Genomic DNA, 22,059 nt, shown 5'->3' with positions numbered 1-22,059 from the left:
TGTTAGCACTATTAACACTCACCAGTGCATACACACCTCCCCCAGGAAAGGATGACGGGTAGGACAATAAGTTTGTCAAACATCATCAGGTGTATGAGAGTCTGAAGGAAGGTGACTCGGACACCACCTCTTCACTAAAAGATTGTTGGATATGTACACATGGCCCAGTAAATGCTAGAGCTATGCCTTATTTAGCTGTGCCCCTAACCCTCCTAGAGTTAAAAGATTTGGCAGGATCAGCTATCTTGCTTTATAGTATAGATGAGGTAAATTCTAAAGATGGCAACAAGAAAGCTTCCCTAATAGTGGTAGCATGGGATGGGTCCCCATGGCTAATGATAAACAGAACCGGACCCTTAGCTGAGTATAGCAATATGCCCTGGAATGACTACATGTGGAGCAATGTATCCTGCTTTCCAAATTGGACCTACAGTCACTGTCTACAGGTGCAGACCCAAGGTATGGTTTTTAGTCCCCATAACAAATCAGGCTGTAATGATTCCAACCCGGACAGTCCAGTACAGTGCATTGGTATATATGCTGGAGCAAGCGGTGATCTAGCCTGCGCCCGCCGCAGTATAAGTAACCTGGTAACAGGGATAACTAGTGACACCACAGAGGGTCAAAAAGAGGGTCAAAAACTAGCAGAAGGTGTCGTATTAGCCCACTTAATCACTCGTTTGTTCAATAGTACAGTGGTCTCCGTCCCAGAAAACATATACATGGTATGTACACACAGGGCATATAAATGGCTCCCTCCGGATTTCAATGGTTTATGTACAATTGCTGTACAATGCTAGGCTCATGCCAGCCACTTTTATACTGCCCCATGGAAACCTAAATGTCAATGCTATCCCCAAACACACCTTATATAAAAGAGCTGCAAATAACACTCCTAGACCAAATGGAAAACCCCTTCTTGTGGAAATGAGTGGTGCCAACAAATTCTTTAGTACCCTGTTTATCTATCCTATGATTATGCAAACGTATGACAAACTAGTAATGGCTACTGACTACTTAGATGATCAGATTTGGGAGATAATGAAACTGATGAACATATCTAATATTGTCCAGAATCAGCTTATCATAGTCACTAATCAACACACTTTAGTATGAGACTATTTGACTGTGAAGGATGGAGGTATGTGTCAGATAGTAGGCACCGCATGCTGCCATTATATTGATCCACAAGGTAATCTACAAGTGAAAGTGGGTTTGGAAAAGATGAGTGAGATATGTGATAAATGGTTAGAGGCTCATAGAGCAGATAAATCAACATGGTGGTCTGACACTTTCTCATTCCTTAATCCCAGTAACTGGTTCAAGGGAATTAGTGGATGGCTGATGGGAATAATTCAGGGATAGCCCTAATATTATTGATAAGCTACATACTGATCAAAGTTGTTGTTTCTTGCATTAACCGCATCACCAAGAGGAAGAAGACTGCTGAAGAACCCATACTGCTCCTCTATGAGCAAATGGCTAGTACAGTAGTAGATGTGAATGTGATCCCTTCATTCCCGACACCTACGCCTTCTCCATCTCCAGTTGATGAAGCTCCTCCACCCAAGACTGAAGATCCAAGACATGAGAATTAGGGACAGATTAATCCCAGGGTATTATCAGAAGTCAGCTTAACCGGGAACTTATCCATAAGGGATAGGTTGTTGCCACTGTCGGTGAAGAGGATACGAATGGTATTCACTGTGGATTCGCTAGGTTAAGGGAAAGTCTACAATCAAGTCTACAAGGGGGGACTGTTGTGGAATCATATATATTAAGTGTATACTTGCTTGTATTATAACTAACAGTTTGCTTGACAAAATGGCTCCTGAAGCATCTGCCAACTCCCTTACTAATCACTTTATGATATTGCTGACTTCTGCTAGTCTGATGTGATACGTGTCCATTGGACTTTAGTAATGTGACAATGAGATCAATTAGTTGAGTCATAAAGTTCCCCTTTCTCTGCTATATAAAGCTATGTATGGTGAGCAATAAACAGAACATCTAGCATTGACTTCTCTGTGACAGTCTGTGTGTGATTTCTCTTGGCGTACGTATGCCTACTATTTGATACCGATTCGGAGCAGTACATCAACTTAGCCTGACTATTGGATCAGAACCAGAACACTATCTATGGAAGGGGAAAAGGTGCTGTGTGAGTCTAGACATAGCAGAATATTTTTCCTATTGCTAGTATCAAACCATGCAAAACCATGGCAAACATTGTAACTAGCCTTAGTATGCTTACTCCACCAGGTAAAGGGCTAATGAGGCTGTTTGGTGTGCCCAATAACGGCATATTTATGTCAGATACAGGATCTAGCAAAAACACAATTATGACGCCCATATAATGAGGTAATTCAGCCATCTAGTGCTCGCATTGACTTCGTAGCCATGTCAAGTACAGGGTCCGGCTAGCACAGACATGTTGGTTACAGCTTTCAGAGTAGCACAATTACTCTGCCTAAGTACGGGAATTAATGTAGCTGACTGGTGCTTGCAAAGGCTGTGTAACCATATCAGGTAGCGGGACTAACAGGTAGAAATGGCCTTGCGGTTCACCCGGCGGTCGTTTTGCGGTGAACTTTGCATGTTCGCTATTCGCCAAACATGCGAACATATGGAGAAATTTACGCCCGCCATATTCTTTTACATTGTGAAGAACTTTGACATATGACACATCCATCAGGTGGTACAGGACAGCCAATTGAGACATTTCATCACATGGACATACCCCCTACCTTAGAAAATAAACCTGATCTGGCCGCCATTTTGCATGCAGTGTTTTGCCAGTGTAGGGAGAGGTTGCTGTGTGGAGCAGGGACAGGCTGTCAGGGACACCAAATCCGCACTTCCGCATCTGTGCTTCAGTTTCCGCCAAAAAATAGAACATGTCCTATTCTTGTCCGCAATTGCAGACAAGATTAGGCATTTTCTATTATAGTGCCGGCGATGTGCGGTCCACAAATTGCGGAATGCACATTACCAGTGTCCGTGTTTTGCGGATCCGCAAAACACTTACGGACGTGTGAATGGACCCTCATAGTAAAATTATTAAAGGTTAAGTTTTATCTTCAGGTATATTCTAATGTATTGCCTTCCTTGTACAATGTTATAATATACTTTCTATGTTAGAAAGTATATTATAGTGCATTTGTATTGTGCGGCAGTTGTGTGCGGTTCTGCTGCGATACTGCAGGCATATAGAGGGACAAGCGTTATTGGAACAAATAATTTCTACTGGTGTGATATACCAGTCGTCCCCCAAAAAAACAGATTGAAGCGCGGTGTTTTATACCAATATACTTTCTTTATAGTGCATTTGGGTACTGTATAGTGCATTTACGCATGCGCGTACGCGAAAATGATATTGCTGATATTTCGCATTGAAAACAAAATGAATGGAGATCGCAAATTCGAATAATACATGTAATACATGGTATGTCACTGTCCATGTTGTGGGACTATTTGTGCACTTCTAGTAATTATTTCTTCGCTGCAAATATGAGCTGAAGGTTTTTCAGGTTCGCCTGCCATTAAAATGAATGGGACCCACCGCAAACTTGCGGTTTGCGAACATTTGATCGCATTCGCACGTTCGTGTTCGCGAACCGCCCCAGCAGATGTTCTTCCATCACTACTAACAGGTAGGGTGGCTGTCTGTTGCATTATTATATTACTGTAGGCCGAACTGGATGGACAGATGTCTTTTTTCGGCGTTATGTACTATCTTACTATGTATATAAGGGTGCTGCCACACGTCACGGCTGTGCTGTGTTTTTGGTGTGGCAAAAAAACACACCAAAAAACTACATGTTGTATGTTGTTGCAATAAAAGGATGTGTTTTTTTTTGTACATTTTATTTTATCATTAATAGCAGGTCATACTTTTGCAAGCAAGCTGTAGTAGGTCATGAGGAAAGCGAGAGGCCATAAAGAAATAAGATGCTGCATATATACACGTGGACAAAATTGTTGGTACCTTTCCGTTAAAGAAAGAAAAACCCACAATGTATATTATTACTTTTGTCAGCTTAGTGACCATTGTGGGTTTTTCTTTCTTCAATGGAAGGGTACCAACAATTTTGTCCATATGTTTAAATCAGTATTTTGGAAGCAGGGATGCACCTAGTCTTTCTGCTGCCTGAGATGAAAAGTGAAACGGCGCCCCAACCACCAATGCCAATTATTTAACTTTTCCCTTTCCCTCCAGCCCTACTGTTAAAGACATACTTGAAAAACTTGACATACAGAGCTACAAAACATACAGGGTAATACAGTGCCACATACTGTGCCCACTGTGTTTTCCAATACTATATTGCATAAACAGATAATCCCCTTCGGGTGCTCCCCTCTTGCCCCTACCTGGTGCTGCCTGAGGCAATCGTCTCACCTCGCCTTATTGGTGGTGCACCCCTGTTTGGAAGGGGTTTACTTGGGTTTTTTGCTGAAACTCAGTTTCAGCTTTTAACCCTTTGGCTACCGGAGGTTTTTTCGTTTTTGCGTTTTCATTTTTCTTCCCTATTTTCTGCGAGCCATAACTTTTTAATTTTTCCGGTCACATAGCTGTATGAGGGCTTATTTTTTGCGGGACAAGTTGTACTTTCTAATGCCACCATTAATTATTAACTGTTGTGGGAAGCAGTAAACAAATTGCAAATGAGGTTGAATTGGAAAAAAAAGCGCAATCCCTCCACCGTTTTAAGGGTTTTGTTCGCACAGAGTTTTGTTTATGGCAAAACTGACCCATGCCCTTTATTCTCTGGGTGAGTACGATTACAACGATACGATATGTATAGGTTTTTTATGTCTAAATAGTGTAAAAAAAAAAATTTACTTTGAGATTTTTTTTTTATATCACCATATTCTGACCCCCATAACTTTTTTTATACTTATGTCTACTGAGCTGTTTAGGGGCTCAATTTTTGCGGAACAATATGTACTTTTAATTGATACCATTTTGGAGTATGCATGACTTTTTGATCACATTTTATTGCATTTTTTTGGGTAAGAGAAGCAATGAAAAAATGGCAAATTGGCCATTTTGACCCTTTGATCCGTTATGCCATTCGCTGTATTGGATTTTTTTTTCTATTTTAATAGTATGGCCATTTTTGGTCGCAGTGATACTCATGATCTTTATATTTATTTTTATTTAGGCATTTATTTTTTAATTACAGAAAGGGGGGTGATTTAAATTTTTATATATTTTTTATATATTTGTTAACTTTTTATGATCGTTATGTGCCTCATATATGAGCTTATTACATTTTTTTTTACATTTTTAATTTTGTTTTATCAAGAATTTATTATTAGCTTATTTAAATCACTTTTGCTCATTTCTTATCGTGGCCAAAATAGGAATTGCATATCGTGGCCAAAATAGGAATTGCAGTTTGAATACTGTTATCCTACTCAGTAAGGCTTACCTTATTCAGCGCAACTACCTATGCCCGGATTGGACACACGGGGCATAGGTAGGAAGCCCGGAAGCATTTAATTACCGCAATCTGTATTATTGCTGGTCACGGTAATTAGCCGCAGATCTCTGCTGTATGAAACAGCAGAGATCTGCCAGCTATGACGCCCACTGCACGTGCAAGTGGGCGTCATGTTTACATATCGCACCAGCGCCGTAGATGTACGGCGCTGGTAGCCTAAGGGTTAAGCGTGTTTTCCAGATTGAGCAGCAATCCGATAGGAGTGATGGAATGGAAGATGCACATGCGCAGCAGTGTTTCATTCATGAGGCAGGTCAGCAGCACTTGTGTAGCCCTTGTTCTCATGATCACTGGGGGTCCCAGCAGTCTGACCTCTAGCGATCAAACACTTACCCCCCTATCCTGTGAATAAGAGATGTATTATTAGTGATACAACTTCTTTTAATTACTTTATTAACACTGAAATATTACTTACCAATTTTCCTAAACCATTGAGCCTCTGTGATTCGTTGTTCATGCCTCTCCTTCCAGATCAGAGGATCTTTAAGCTTCTTGTAAGCTGAAGTAAGAAAAAGTTCAAAAGTCAAATGTCATTTTGTATAAAGAGTTGTGATATGCCATTAAGCTGTCTTGGCTCTGTTTTGAGAAGAAGGCAAAGGTTGAAAAAGACAAAGCTCTGATAACTTCTCTAAGATTGGTCTCAATCTCTAAGCTTGAGACCAAGATTGAGGCCATACCCTGTTCATTTATACGATCAAAAGCATTTATTTGCTGAAACTGTAACACATCTTTATGATCCGTTTACACTTGCTAGTGTGTATGAAAAAGGAAGGTAAATAATATACTAAATGTGACAGGATGCCGAAGGCGCACTCGGTCTCCCATCAGCCTCAGATCTGCTGCTTAGCTTCGGGAGCAAGGATCTGTGTTTGACCTCGTTCCCAGGGTGGCTTTGCTAGCTGGTAGGCTCCCTGCTCCTAGGTCTGCCTTGAGCGCCGAGCTGATCACTCGGTGCTCGACTGGTCAGTCTGTCGGTCATGTGACGCTGGCCACGTCACATGATCCTCACTCCCCACTATAAATACAGGCAGCCTGCTGACCACAGATTGCCTGTTAATTTAGGTTCCTGGCAGTTGTTGGATACCTGTGTACTTACATGATCCTGTTCCCTGATGATCCTTTGCCTGCTCCTCCTGTACTGCGCATCCTTCCTGGTATATTGACCTCGGCTTCCACCTGACTATTCTTTGCGGACTCCTTTAGTACCTTTCGACTCTCCTGGTATTTATTACCCCGGCTTCTCCTGACCTTTCTTTGCTTATTCCTCTGTACTGCGTTGTGCTCTTGGTTTTGACCCGGTCCGTTCACTATCCGTTATTTGTCTTGTCTGTCCTTCCCGCACGTATCCTAAGTTAGGGACTGCCGTCAAGTTGTCCCCTGTCATCAGGACTCGTGAGGCAAGTAGGCAGGGCCAGGGGTGAGGGTGGAGCGCAGAGGTCACTATCCTCCGCCCTGTGTGTGTGTGTGTGTGTGTGTATGTGACCGTTACACTAAAACAGTTTATCACAGATCTTTTGGAGCTCCCTTGTTGAATTGTCATTAGCATTTTTAATGGCTTTTATCCCTTAAAGGGAATCTTTCACTTCATTTTCACTAATATAACTAACATCATTACCTCACAGAAATTGTGGATTCATTCCAAGCATACTTGCGTGCAGTGGCATAACTAAAGGGGCAGCAGGGGGAGTGGCTGCTTTGGGGTCCAAGTTGAGAAAGGGTCAAAGTTGAGAAGGGGCCCGGGAACAGTGTATTTTCTAGTACAATTCAGGCAAAGCTGGGCCCATCCAGATAAAGTCATATTGGGGGCCTGTGTCATAGGTGTACATACCAGAGTATGAAGGATCTTTGAGAAATAGTAACAGTAGACTAAAGGACCTTTCATGTCATCAAGTCACATGATCGCAGGTCCTTTAGCCTCCAAAAGGACACTAATACTTGTTAATAAAAAAGGTATAATTACAAGTATCTGTATCGGTACCTCAATATGAGTCCATTTACACGTCCGTGGTGTATTGCGGATCCGCAATACACTGGGCCGCACATGGCCGACTCTAAATAGAGAAGCCCTATTCTTGTCCGCAGCTGCGGACAGGAACAGGACATGCTCTATTTTCTTCCGGTGCTGCGGACCGGAAGTTCGGGGCCGCGCTCCGGAAATGCAGGTGCAGAGAGCACATAGTGTGCTCACCGCATCCATTCCATCCCCATGCTGCACAATTGCGGAACGGATGCGGACCACACTTGCGGACGTGTGAATGGAGCCTATTAGTGTTCTAAATATCTATATATGAGTAGTAATGCTCTTTATATAAATATATTTGTGGTCATGGCTACGGCCAAGAGATATCCGAAGAACCCTAGGGAGAGAAACAACGGGAACAACCTAACCCAGCTAGGCGTGTCTTAGCAGACCTGACTAAATGGCTTGCTGTGTGCCCTAAGTCATGATCGTGGGTAGGCCTATAAGTGGGCATACCCTGTGGAAATTAAAAGATAAGGGAGGGAGGGTGGGGCACGTGAAAACACACGCCTGTGAGTGAGGGTGTGGCTCGTATATGAAGAGCCTCTGCCCCTCCCACAAATGCAGGCTGACTAATCAGCCTTACCAACTTGTGGTCATGGCTACGGCCAAGAGATATCCGAAGAACCCTAGGGAGAGAAACAACGGGAACAACCTAACCCAGCTAGGAGTGTCTTAGCTGACCTGACTAAATGGCTTGTTGTGTGCCCTAAGCCATGATCGTGGGTAGGCCTATAAGTGGGCAAAAAACCAAGCCAAGTAGGGTAGAAAAGGAATTTGAATGGGATGTGCAAACTAATCCCCAAGCCAAGCAAGGCGTCCGGGATCTAGAGCGAAAATTCGGGGTATATGAGGCAAGACTAGTAGGAGACCTACAACCCATCTTGTGGATGACAAGGCCAGAGATAAGATGCTCAATATTGCGGATACTGCCCCAAAGCGGAATGGAGGACCGGGAATACGTTGTGAAATGGATCATAAAAACCAACTGAAACTTGTAAAGTCTGATTCTAGTACGAGTACTGGCAATGCCCTAGCGTCAGGAGATCGTGGGACTAAAACCTAACTGCCTAAACTATGCAGGAATGAGGGCCAAAAAGAACCATGTAGATTGAAAGAGAATCCTTGAATAGTTCCCCAGACAACAGCTATCCGCGCGTTGTTCTACTGTGCGCCCCTGAGAATTGTTTTTACGCTTGAGATGTGAAGACCGACCTACTGTCTGAATCTTCTACCGTGAGGAAATGCTGGACCTTGTCCAAAATCCGATTCAACGTGGTTGTAGGGAGTCGGAGGTTAGTGCGGCAAGAAGCTATGAAGCCATAATATACAAGATTTTGTCTATGCCCTCCCATGAGTGAGGGAATGCAATGCAATGAAGCTACTGGCGAAAAAGAATTCCTGGTCGTGGTAAAAAGGCAAAGACTTTGCGCGGGGACCCGGTTGACAAGATATGATCGACTACGATCAGAGACTGAAATGCTAGAGGGAATTGCCCTACTTGTTCTTCCTCTGGCAGGACCTGAATGAAAGCATGAACAATTAAAGAAAGACAAAATATCTGTGTAAGACATGACAATGATGCTGTAGGGCGAACTGGACCAGTTTGCGGTCAAAACATAAAGTGAGTGATCAACATGGATTATTAGGAAATGAGGGAAGCAGGTATTAATGCGATACATAGCGGCCAAATCAGCCTAGATGCACAGATGGACAACCAACCAGGCAATCAACCAAGCAGGACTGAAAACAGTCGTCGGGCCCCCGAAGCCATGGGGCCGAAGCTGTCGTCGGGCCCCCGAAGCCATGGGGCCGAAGCTGTCGTCGGGCCCCCGAAGCCATGGGGCCGAAGCTGTCGTCGGCCCCCGAAGCCATGGGGCCGAAGCTGTCGTCGGGCCCCCGAAGCCATGGGGCCGAAGCTGTCGTCGGGCCTCCGAAGCCATGGGGCCGAAGCTGTCGTCGGGCCCCCGAAGCCATGGGGCCGAAGCTGTCGTCGGGCCCCCGAAGCCATGGGTCCGAAGCTGTCGTCGGGCCCCCGAAGCCATGGGGCCGAAGCTGTCGTCGGGCCCCCGAAGCCATGGGGCCGAAGCCGTCGTTGGGCCCCTGAAGCCATGGGGCTGAGTTTTTTGTTTTGTTTTGTTTTCTAGAATTATAACTATAAAAAGTGACCTGAATAAGGTGAAGGTGAAATTAAACCATGAGCTTGACCGATATGGCAGGCGATACCAAAGATAAACTACGTGGCCTGAATAACAGGCAAGGCGAAATATCGTTAGGAACGAGCCCCTAAGATGAGTTCAACTGCATGACCTAAAAAGACGAAGGGAAACGTGACAGAAAATGGAGATCATAACGGACATTAACAAAAATTTATAACATAAGCTGGCAAGCAGAATAACATAAGCTGGCAAGCAGGTAAAGATATAAGTCATTCAAAAGCATAGCTGCACAGGTGGACAGACAACCATTGGTCAGACCCCTGAAGCCATGGGGCCGAAGCAACCACCAGGGGCCCATGGGGCCAGGCAGCCGCCGGGATGCGAACCTTAGAATTAAGGACGGCTGGGGAAAAGATTGGGACTTAACCCAACGTGTTTAGTAAGCAACCGGGACTCGATAACCTAGAAAGACAAAGACATGAGGTAAAGCTTCTTAATGAAATGAGGATGAAATGAACCACAAGTACTAATCTGTAAAATATAAATGAACAAAAGAAAACTTCTGAAAGGTGTGCCATGGAAAATAGTATCAGATGGCCGTTTGACCTACTAATGTCGATGACAATTGTGAAATCCTCTAAGCCAAGAGCCACTCCAGCGAGCCCCTTATGGCGGAAGCCATACGTGAGAGCCCCTTATGGCAGGACAAGTATCAGATGAACGTGCAAACTACGAATGACAATGCCATTTGTGAGGTCCTATAAGCGAAGAGCCACTCGTGCGAGCCTCCTATGATTATTTTTTACTTTTTTTTTATGAACCACTTATGCAGCACCAGAATGCCTTGGGGACTCGCATAACCATGACCCCCTCCAACAGAAAACCTGGGACACTAACCAGCCTACAACCATGTCGTACCCTTAACAAACAAAACATGAAAACGGGCATGGGGCCCCCGGAGCCATGAGGCCGGATCAGTAATAGGGCCCCCGAAGCCAGAGGGATGACATTGCAGTGACGATAAGTAATTAAAACGTAAGCCGGACCTGATGGCATATGAAGTGACTTGAATGATTGGATTGGCTAGAAGGTGGCCTAAGGAACATGACTGCCAACAGGCATAAAAAATATAGACATTAGTAATCCGAAGCACGTGCATACATAAAACATTAACCACCGAGAACCATAAACGTAAACATGAAATGCCTGGGGCATTGTAAGTTTGCTAAGAGAAGTCTCTTATCGTGACAAACAAACAAACAGCTTGTGAAAACATAGCAGGAAACTTACTGGCCCACTCACCTCCACTGAGGAGCTGTTTGGTGAACTGGGGCAGGAGACCAATCTGAGTGAATACGAACCAGAGGTAAAAGGAGACCAGTCTGAGTGAATATGAACCAGGATTAAACAGAAAGTAGGCCTATGGAATGTAACAGACCACCGAGGAAGGGAACGTAAGCCTGAAAAGAACGCAGTTATGTTTGTCAGGAGAGAGGTACCAGAGTGGTGGGTGCAGACTGCCTCGGTGAGATTGAGCAAAACCATGATGTAGCAATAAACAGGAGAATGCAGCTTTGAGTGGGAGCAGAGTACAACACATGATGTAACAACAAATGGGTGAATGCAGCTTTGGATGTGAGTGGTACCTAAAAAACATGGTATAGGCGCAGCTCCGAGTGTGGGTAGCGCATGACAAGCATGGTATAAAGCAGACGTATAAATGCAAACTGAAAGTGAGCCGAGTATTGACGTGATGTGAAGGCAGACACGTGGACACAGCTCTAGTAGTGAAAGGAGTATAGGACAAGATGTGAAAAGCAGACATGCAGACGCAGCTTTGGATGTGAACGGAATATTAACTTGATGTGACAGCAGACATGGAAAGCGGCTTTGGTGAGTGGGTTTTACGACCTGGTGTAGCAGTAGAAGTGTGAACACAACTTTGGGTATAAGCAGAGCATGAAATTTGGTATATACGCAGCTCTGGTTGTGAGTGGAGCAAGGTGGGAACAGCAGGGTGGTGTGTCCAGAGCATGAAAACGGAGTAACAGTAGCAGCTATGGCTGTAAGCCGAGTATACAACATGTAATAACAGGCCTGTAATACGGATCCGGCTGTTGGCTGGGGACGGAATGAGATGTCACAGCCAACAGGTGAACGCAGCTTGAATGTGAGACCAATCTGAGTGAATATGAACCAAGAGTAGAAAAGTGCAGTACAGTAAGGACGTGCGGATGCAACATAAGACATGAAATAAAAGCCGAAAGTGTAAATGCCGCTCAGGATAACAGCAGAGCATGAAAGTGTGAGATTGTGGATAAGCTCTGTCTGTATATTTATGTTTAAATTGTATTGGAGCTGTCATTTGGCATTCCGGGCACTAGAGGCCACTGTTTTGCAGCACAGTCAGCATGCTTCTGGGTGAACCAGGAAGTGATGATCTGACATGGTGGAAGGATTGTGCTGTGAGGGACTGAATCCGATTCCATCCTGGCTTGCGGATGTCCGGCAGTGAATGGACACTCAAAGGAAGGAGAGTATCTGCTGTCCCCTGTCTGGATCCAGCTCTTTGAAAGAGAGGTTGTCCCAGGAAGACCAGTTCCAGTGTATGGACAGAAAACCTTAGCATCAAGCAAGGCCGCACGGTTGCTGAGAGCTTGGTGGCCATCCCGGGTAAGCGGCATCCTAGGGCCCAGAATGGACGCAGGTCAGTACACCTGATTACCAATTGTACTTTACTGTTTGGCACCTAAAGTAACAGAGACTGGCCTAGGCCTTGTATTAGCTAGTTAGATAGGGTTATAGCTTTGTTAGGCCTTACTGTACTGGACTGCAGTGCAGTAATTGATTTGCAGGCTCTGCCGGGTCTGCCACCGGTTAGGTGTGTCCTCTATAGCGGCACAGTACGACTTGTAGGCTCTGCTGTGTATGCCAACAGGCTAGGCCTGTCCCTCTGACAGGGACGGTGACTGTGGGCCTCGGGTATTACTTATACTGTTTGTACTTGTGTTAATGCTGTTTCCAAAGTAAAATTTATATTCTTGCATATAAAGCTGGTGTCAGAGTCGCTTTCCTTGTCTGTGACTTTGCTGTATCCTGGGGAGCCCACCCCGGTACATGGCTTACAAAAGTGAAATACATGAAGTCTAAAGATGGTGGTAGCGGGGGGAGACACATGGCAAGGAACAGCTACAGCAAGAGGCCTAAACAATAAATGCTGCGTCCGATCTCCAAACATGACGTCACATGCAGCCCAGGTAACTCTTTCTTTACAGCAAACCGGCTGAAGTAACTTTTCATACGAGACGAACGAAGCAAAGTGAAACTTGTAAGATTTATAGGAACTAACTCCTATTACCAACAAACAAAATTGAAAAGAAAATGGAAGTATTTAGGCCCAACAAGCAAACCTGAGGTAGCAGATTCTGAGGCAAAGCCTCCCGTTCGCTAGCAAATTCGGTTCCGACCGGCCAAGAGAGACGGCCCCGGCCCAACCTAGTTACGTAGTATGGCGCGTGCATGCTACGGCAGCAGAGAGCAAAATAACAAGCTCCATGCTGCAAAGAAAGACTCCTACCACCAGAGAAGCTAGTTTGCTAATGACACCCAGCAGCAGCTGTGCACCTGAAAACACACGCCTGTGAGTGAAGGTGTGGCTCATATATGAAGAGCCTCTGCCCCTCCCACAAATGCAGGCTGACTAATCAGCCTTACCAACATATATATATATATATTTATATATTGTAGGAAGGTGCAAGGGTCCGTCATTGACGGGAGATATGTGTCACCGAGGTTCCTTGCCTCGGTGAGATAAGAGTCGGTAGTTTTAAGTGTCAGCGGTAACTAGTGCTGACTTACACTGTTTGCTGTTTAGTGTGGCTGCAAAGTCGATCCGGGATGGCTCTGACTGGGAGTAGCCAAAGTGCTGGGTGGGTGGCTTCTCCCCACGCTCCGGCTTGGATCTTGGTTTGGATATAAAAGCACAGGCAGCACTGTCAGGTGGTGTGGATTATCCTCCATCTGACAGGGAAGCTGTGGAGTCTCTGTTTTTGGAAATCTAAGGATGTGTGCCGTGCTAAAGGGCCGAGAGCTGCATTGCTGGGAAGCAGGCCCCTAATCTGCCTACCAGAGCTAATCCCCCACAATTAGTGCACCCCTAGAGTAGAAACTCCATAAAAGTGACCCCATCTAAGAAACTACACTCCTCAAGGTATTCAAAACTGATTTTACAAACTTTGTTAACCCTTTAGGTGTTCCACAAGAGTTATTGGCAAATGGAGATGAAATTTAAGAATTTCAATTTTTGGGCAAATTTTCCATTTTAATGAATTTTTTCCAGTAACAAAGAAAGGGTTAACAGCCAAACAAAACTCAATATTTATTGCCCCGATTATGTAGTTTGCAGAAACACCCCATATGTGGCTGTAAACTACTGTATGGGCACGCGGTAGGGCGTAGAGGGAAAGGTGCGCCGTGTGGATTTTGGAAGGCAGATTTTGCTGGACTGGTTTATTTACACCATGTCCCATTTGAAGCCCACCTCTAGAGTAGAAACTCCATAAAAGTGACCCAATTTTGGAAACTACGAAATAAGGTAGCAGTTTTGTTGGGACTATTTTTAGGGTACTTATGATTTTTGGTTGCTCTATATTACATTTTTGTGAGGCAGTTACCAAAAATAGAAATTCTGATATTTCATCTCCATTTGCCATAAACTGTTGAGGAACACCTAAAGGGTTAATAAAGTTAGTAAAATCAGTTTTGAATACCTTGAGGGGTGTAGTTTCTTAGATGGGGTCACTTTTATGGAGTTTCTACTCTAGGGGTGCATCAGGGGTTCTACAAATTGGACATGGTGCCAAAAGAAAAGGCCATCAAAATCTGCCTTCCAGAAACCATACGGCGTTCCTTTCCTTCTGCGCCCCTCCGTTTGGTCATACAGCAGTTTACGACCACATATGGGGTGTTTCTGTAAACTGCAGAATCAGGGTAATAAATATTAAGTTTTGTTTGGCTGTTAACCCTTGCTTTGCTACTGGAAAAAAACGGTTTAAAATGGAAAATTTGCTAAAAAATTGCTGTTTTGGCACCGTTTTTATTTAATTTTTTTGACTGTGTTCATCTGTTAGGTCTTGGGGTATTTTTATAGAGCAGATTCTTAAGGACGCGGCGATACCTAATATGTCAACTTTTTTTATTTATTTAGGTTTTACACTCTATTATTCTTTCATAAACCCCCCAAAAAAAAACATTTTAGTATCTCCATAGTCTGAGTCAGTTTTTTTTTTTTTTTAGCCAATTATCTTAGGTAGGGGCTCATTTTTTTGCGGGATGAGAGGACGGTTTTATTGGCACTATTTTGGGGAGCATATGACTTTTTGATCGCTTGCTATTACACTATTTGTGATGTAAGGTGACAAAACAAAATACCTTTTTTTGCACTGTTTTTATTTTATTTTTTTGACAGTGTTCATCTGAGGGGTTAGGTCATGGGGAATTTTTTTTTAAAGCAGATTCTTACGGACGCGGTGATACCTAATATGTCTACTTTTGTTATTTATTTTAGTTTACAAAATAATATTTTTGACATTTTTTTGTTTTTGTTTTAGTGTCTCAAGTCTGAGAACCATATATATTTTTGTTTCCAATTGTCAGTGGCTAAATGGAATTAAAATTGGGGAAGGGGATTATAAATGTAGTACTCCATGGAAGTGTGGTATTCCCTGAAGCAACCAATAATGCAGAGGCCCGGATGATCGGGGCATGTGTCACACTGAGTGGTGTTGTCCTTCCGTATCCCCCTCCTGTGACAAACTCATTTTTGGTTCAATCCCTTCTTTCCAGTATGGGGGACCACACCTGGAAAGTGTTGGCCAGGGACGATCCGGGCACGTCCAGTTCCCGAGATACTCCGGTACTTGAGCACTGCCTCATAGAACTGGATGAATTTCCATGTGTTGCCAGCGCTCCGGGAAAGCACAAAAGAGTTGTACAAGGCAACCTGTACCATGCCCAGGTTTTGCGCATGGCATTATATGGCTTGAGAACTTGATCAGAGAGATCAACTCCTCCCATATACCGATTGTAGTCGACGATACAATCGGGCTTGAGGACCATTACCGCGGTACCTCGCACAGGGACAGGGGTGATGCAGTTATGGTGAATTGTGGACAGTACAAGGACATCTCTCTTGTCCTTATATCTGACCAGCAACAGGTTTCCACTGGTAAGGGCACTGGTCTCACCCCTGGGGATAGGTACCTGGAGGGGGTGGGTAGGGAGGCCGCGTAGATTTTTCTGCACGGTCCCACAAGCGGACGTGGATCTGGCGGCGAGGGACTGGAACAAGGGGATACTAGTATAAAAGTTATCCACGAACAGGTGGTAACCTTTATCTAACAGTGGGTGCATAAGGTCCCTAACAAGTTTCCTGCTAACACCCAGAGTGGGGGGACATTCTGGGGGTTCAATACGGGAATCTTGCCCCTCGTGTATACGAAACTTGTAAGTGTACCCTGAGGTACTCTCACAAAGTTTGTACAGCTTCACGCTATACCTCACCCGCTTATAGGGAACATACTGGTGGAAAATGAGTCTCCCCTTTCACTTATTGACTGATCAGCTCCATGCGCTCCTTCCCTCCTGCAGGCCAAACAGTGATGGAGTGCTCAGAGAGGGCATTACTACTGTGAAGGAGGGGAAAAAATTAAGGCATAACAACTGCATACCCCCCAACCGTCCCGGATCCGGAGGGACAGTCCAGGTTTCCAGTGGCTGTCCCTCTTCCAGGTACGGGCGAGCTATGTCAGAGACAGTTGCCTGTGTATTATGATGAAGCAGAGAACCAGCATCTGCTCCCTGCTTCTTCATTACTCCCCCCTGCCAGCTCTCCACACCTCTTGCGGGGGAGTCAGCCTCGGGTCCGCCTGTCACAAAGTTGGGTAGAGGGTAGTGACCACTGGCTCCACCCACACCCCTGTCCCTGCCTACTTGTACCACTCGTCCTAGGCAACGAGGTACAACTGGACAACGTTTCCTAGCCTGGGTAAGTGCGGAGGGACATACAAGACAAACAACAGATACACTCACCTAAAGAATTATTAGGAACACCTGTTCTATTTCTCATTAATGCGATTATCTAGTCAACCAATCACATGGCAGTTGCTTCAATACATGTAGGGTTGTGGTCCTGGTCAAGACAATCTTCTGAACTCCAAACTGAATGTCAGAATGGGAAAGAAAGGTGATTTAAGCAATTTTGAGCCTGGCATGGTTGTTGGTGCCAGATGGGCCAGTCTAAGTATTTCACAATCTGCTCAGTTACTGGGATTTTCACGCACAACCATTTCTAGGGTTTACAAAGAATGGTGTGAAAAGGGAAAAACATCCAGTATGCGGCAGTCCTGTGGGCTAAAATGCCTTGTTGATGCTAGAGGTCAGAGGAGAATGGGCCGACTGATTCAAGCTGATAGAAGAGCAACGTTGACTGAAATAACCACTCGTTACAACCAAGGTATGCAGCAAAGCATTTGTGAAGCCACAACACGCACAACCTTGAGGCGGATGGGCTACAACAGCAGAAGACCCCACCGGGTACCACTCATCTCCACTACAAATAGGAAAAAGAGGCTACAATTTGCACGAGCTCACCAAAATTGGACTGTTGAAGACTGGAAAAATGGTTTCTTAAACATGACAATGAGTTCACTGTACTAAAATGGCCCCCACAGTCACCAAATCTCAACCCAATAGAGCATACAGTTGCAAGAAAAAGTATGTGAACCCTTTGGAATTATATGGATTTCTGCACAAATTGGTCATAAAATGTGATCTGATCTTTATCTAAATCACAACAATAGACAATCACAGTCTGCTTAAACTAATAACACACAAATAATTAAATGTTACTATGTTTTTCTCGAACACACCATGTAAACATTCACAGTGCAGGTGGAAAAAGTATGTGAACCCCTAGACTAATGACATCTCCAAGAGCTAATTGGAGTGAGGTGTTAGCCAACTGGAGTCCAATCAATGCGATGAGATTGGAGGTGTTGGTTACAGCTGCCCTGCCCTATAAAAAACACACACTAAATCTGGGTTTGATTTTCACAAGAAGCATTGCCTGATGTGAATGATGCCTCGCGCAAAGAGCTCTCAGAAGACCTACAATTAAGAATTGTTGACTTGCATAAAGCTGGAAAGGGTTATAAAAGTATCTCCAAAGCCTTGCTGTTCCTCAGTCCACGGTAAGACAAATTGTCTATAAATGGAGAAAGTTCCGCACTGCTGCTACTCTGCCTAGGAGTGTTCGTCCTGTAAAGATGACTGCAAGAGCACAGCGCAGACTGCTCAATGAGGTGAAAAAGAATCCTAGAGTGTCAGCTAAAGACTTACAAAAGTCTCTGGCATATGCTAACATCCCTGTTAGCGAATCTACGATACGTAAAACACTAAACAAAAATGGATTTCATGGGAGGATACCACAGAGGAAGCCACTGCTGTCCAAAAAAACATTGCTGCACGTTTACAGTTTGCACAAGAGCACCTGGATGTTTCACAGCAGTACTGGCAAAATATTCTGTGGACAGATGAAACCAAAGTTGAGTTGTTTGGAAGAAACACACAACACTATGTGTGGAGAAAAAGAGGCACAGCACACCAACATCAAAACCTCATCCCAACTGTGAAGTATGGTGGTGGGGGCATCATGGTTTGGGGCTGCTTTGCTGCGTCATGGCCTGGACTGATTGCTATCATTGAAGGAAAAATGAATTCCCAAGTTTATGAAGACATTTTGCAGGAGAACTTAAGGCCATCTGTCCACCAGCTGAAGCTCAACAGAAGATGGGTGTTGCAACAAGATAACGACCCAAAGCATAGAAGTAAATCAACAACAGAATGGCTTAAACAGTAAATACGCCTTCTGGAGTGGCCCAGTCAGAGTCCTGACCTCAACCCGATTGAGATGCTGTGGCATGACCTCAAGAAAGCGATTTACACCAGATATCCCAAGAATATTGCTGAACTGAAACAGTTCTGTAAAGAGGAATGGTCAAGAATTACTCCTGACCGTTGTGCACGTCTGATCTGCAACTACAGAAAACGTTTGGTTGAAGTTATTGCTGCCAAAGGAGGTTCAACCATTTATTAAATTCAAGGGTTCACATACTTTTTACATCTGCACTGTGAATGTTTACATGGTGTGTTCAATAAAAACATGGTAACATTTAAGTATTTGTGTGCTATTAGTTTAAGTAGACTGTGATTGTCTATTGTTGTGACTTAGATAAAGATCAGATCACATTTTATGACCAATTTGTGCAGAAATCCATATAATTCCAAAGGGTTCACATACTTTTTCTTGCAACTGTATATGGGATGTGGTGGAATGGGAGCTTCGTACCCTGGATGTGCATCCCTCAAATCTCCATCAACTGCAAGATGCTATCCTATCAATATGGGCCAACATTTCTAAAGAATGCTATCAGCACCTTGTTAAAATAAATGCCACGTAGAATCGAGGCAGTTCTGAAGGCAAAAGGGGGTCCAACACCGTATTAGTATGGTGTTCCTAATAATTCTTTAGGTGAGTGTATGTCAGCAAGCCGAGTCAGAACCAGGATGTCGCTAAAGTACAAAAGGATAATCAAAGAGAAGTTAAGTCCACACCAAAGGTCAAACCAGGAGAAGCCAATAAATGCAGGGAGCAACCGGGGATGAAGTCGGGAATGGAGACGGGAATCTAGCCGCATGTCACACAGAACAAGTTCAGGAAGAGTCTGAATTCACAGGCAACCTGTGGCCAGCAGGCTGCCTGTTAAATAGTGGAAAAGAGGAGTCATGTGACATGGCCAGTGTCACATGACTTATTCTCCTGAATCCAGCCGAGCACCGAGTGATCAGCTCGGCGCTCAGGCTTACCACAGTTGCCATGGACGCGAAGGACGCTGACTGCGCCAAGGGAATACGCAGCGGCCAGATCCTCCCAGTCCCTCGTTGCTGTGGAGACGAGGGCGTAGCGCACGTCCTTGCTCCGTATGAACAGCAGAACGCTGATGACGGTGAATAGGGGGAACCTTCCTTCGGCACCTTGTGACACCACCTTCTCCATAGACCAGAGCAGCCGATGTCCTGCTGCTGCTAGGAACAATGTAAGTATGTGGTGTTTATTATTTTAACTTTCTGTGAGGCTCACATAACTGGACATACTACTGGGAGCACATACCAGGGCATATTACTTGGGGCACAGCTGGGCATATTAATGGGGGCACATAACATGGCATATTACTGGGGGCACAGCTGGGCATATTATTGGGGGCACAGCTGGGCATATTATTGGGGGCACAGCTGGGCATATTATTGGGGGCACAGCTGGGCATATTATTGGGGGCACAGCTGGGCATATTATTGGGGGCACAGCTAAGCATATTACTGGGTCAAAGCTGGGCATATTACTATAGGCACAGCTGGACATATATTTTTGGGGTCACAGTTGGGCATATTACTGGGGGCACGGTTGGGCATGTTACTGGGGGCACAGCTGTGGCATAAATACTGTTCGGTGGTGGGAATAATTATATATATATGTGGGAGTATTAAGAGGACTGGTTGGGATTAGGTGCATAATTATGTTTTGGAAGGAGTTAGAGGCGTGGCCTAGTGCAGAAAAATTTTGTTGCATCGCACGATGTGTTTCTCGTTGTTCATTTAGAAAGTTGGGAGGTATGCAACTGTATGGGAAGGTTCCTGAGAAAAGACCCACCCCAGGTAACAAACACTTTAGGCACGCCACTGCTGCTTTCACTCAAATTCGGCAGTTATGTGCCCTGGCCCCTGTCTCATATCAAAGAATGCCTCCCTGACTTGGTGATACAAAGGTTTTAATTTAAGTGAGAGAGGGGCCCAGGCAGTTCTTGCTACACCCCTGTCTGTGTGTACTTGTCACCGCCAGTTCTGTGAGAAGATCTGGCAGACGTTCTTCTCTACCTCTTGTATGATGTTCGTTGTTTTGGTTTCACTTTCTCATCTCCTTTCCTTCTGCCAGGTGTCAATTATTTCGACTAATCGTCTTCCTTTATAATCCCTCCCATACTGCCTCACTTTGCGGTTTATACTACTTCCTGGATGAGGTGTTCACTGCTGGAGGCTGCTTCTGCTGTTTGTTCAGATAAGTAATTTACTTTATTGTGTTTCCTTGCTGGCTTGATTCTAGGTGACCCTGACTCCGTCCGTATTAAGTGCAGGGAGCCGGTGGTCGTGTCCTCTCACTATTATAGGGTTTTCAGGTGTTACACAGACTTAGGTACGTGGGCATGCAATCTTCTACCATAAAGACCCTTGCATGTGCATAGCAGTCAGGGAGAGCTCTTAGGGTTTTATAGGGCTCACCTATAAGCTCCTTAGTTTGGGATCAAGCCAGTCGCTCGTTTATTTATATGTTCCAGCTATCTGCTTACTTCATCCGTGACAGTACTTTGTGTTTTTATTCCATGTAGATTTATTCAGCAGAAAAATATCTCCCAAGTGTAGCGGTCAGCGGAGGGTTCAAATACAGTACAGCAGACAAGGAGGCTTATGTATATACCGGCTTTATTAAAGAACAAACTATAACCGCTGGAAAATCGGATTAACAGTATTGTGCCGATGCACCAGGGGCGCAATCGACAAATGACAGGAACAGTGATAACAAGTTTACATAAATTTACACAAAGGAAAACTGAACTTTGCATCCAGAAATCGCGCCCCAACCAGCAAGCGCATACATTACAAATACAGGCTACTCTCCTCTGCTATTTTCCTGTTTGAACCCTGCTACTCAGGGCACGTTGCTACAACGCACTGACTACAGTATCCTGTTCTATGACCTATCACAGATTAGCCCCTTTGCACACTCACAGTTCTGTGGGCAGCTGCTTGTCTTGGTCTGGTACATGGAGGCAGGTGTAGTCTGGATCCTGATCCGGTCGCTTGCTTGTCTTTTCCTCTCTCTGTCTAGATTGCAGGTGCAGGCACCCACATAGTTTGTCTCTGACAGAAGTACCTGTACTATCACTGGTCTCTGAATTGAACGATGTCACTCCTCTCGGACACACTTTACAGACTCTGCTGTTCTGTCCCACAGCAGCCTGGAAGAATCACTTTACAGTCTCTGTTGTTCTGTCCCACAGCAGCCTGGAAGAATCACTTTACAGTCTCTGTTCACATCAGCCACAAAAACGCACTCCAGCCAGGAAGACACACACCAGACTGAGCCCGGGAACTTGAAACTCCTCCTACATCCTCTAGAACAAACAACTTCATTTCTCTCTTACTTAACAACACAGCGGCCTCTTGTGGCTAGAGGAAGACATCACAGTCTGTGTGAAACCTT

At 44.7% G+C, this 22,059-nt stretch overlaps 1 protein-coding gene across 1 annotated transcript in view; it reads right to left on the bottom strand.

Annotated features, from left to right (window-relative positions):
• Nucleotides 1-22,059, bottom strand: part of TEX11 (testis expressed 11) — a 1,226,647-nt gene that overhangs the window by 296,495 nt on the left and 908,093 nt on the right. The window contains exons 21-22 of the mRNA XM_044268992.1: nucleotides 19,611-19,829; nucleotides 5,923-6,006 (exon numbers count right to left, since the gene is read on the bottom strand). Of these exons, the coding sequence (XP_044124927.1) occupies nucleotides 5,923-6,006; nucleotides 19,611-19,829 (303 nt within the window). The remainder of the gene's footprint in view (nucleotides 1-5,922; nucleotides 6,007-19,610; nucleotides 19,830-22,059) is intronic.

Source organism: Bufo gargarizans, chromosome 9, assembly GCF_014858855.1.
Source record: "Bufo gargarizans isolate SCDJY-AF-19 chromosome 9, ASM1485885v1, whole genome shotgun sequence".
In the NCBI taxonomy this organism is placed as follows: Eukaryota; Metazoa; Chordata; class Amphibia; order Anura; family Bufonidae; genus Bufo; species Bufo gargarizans.
This window is presented reverse-complemented; position numbering and strand designations above follow the sequence as displayed.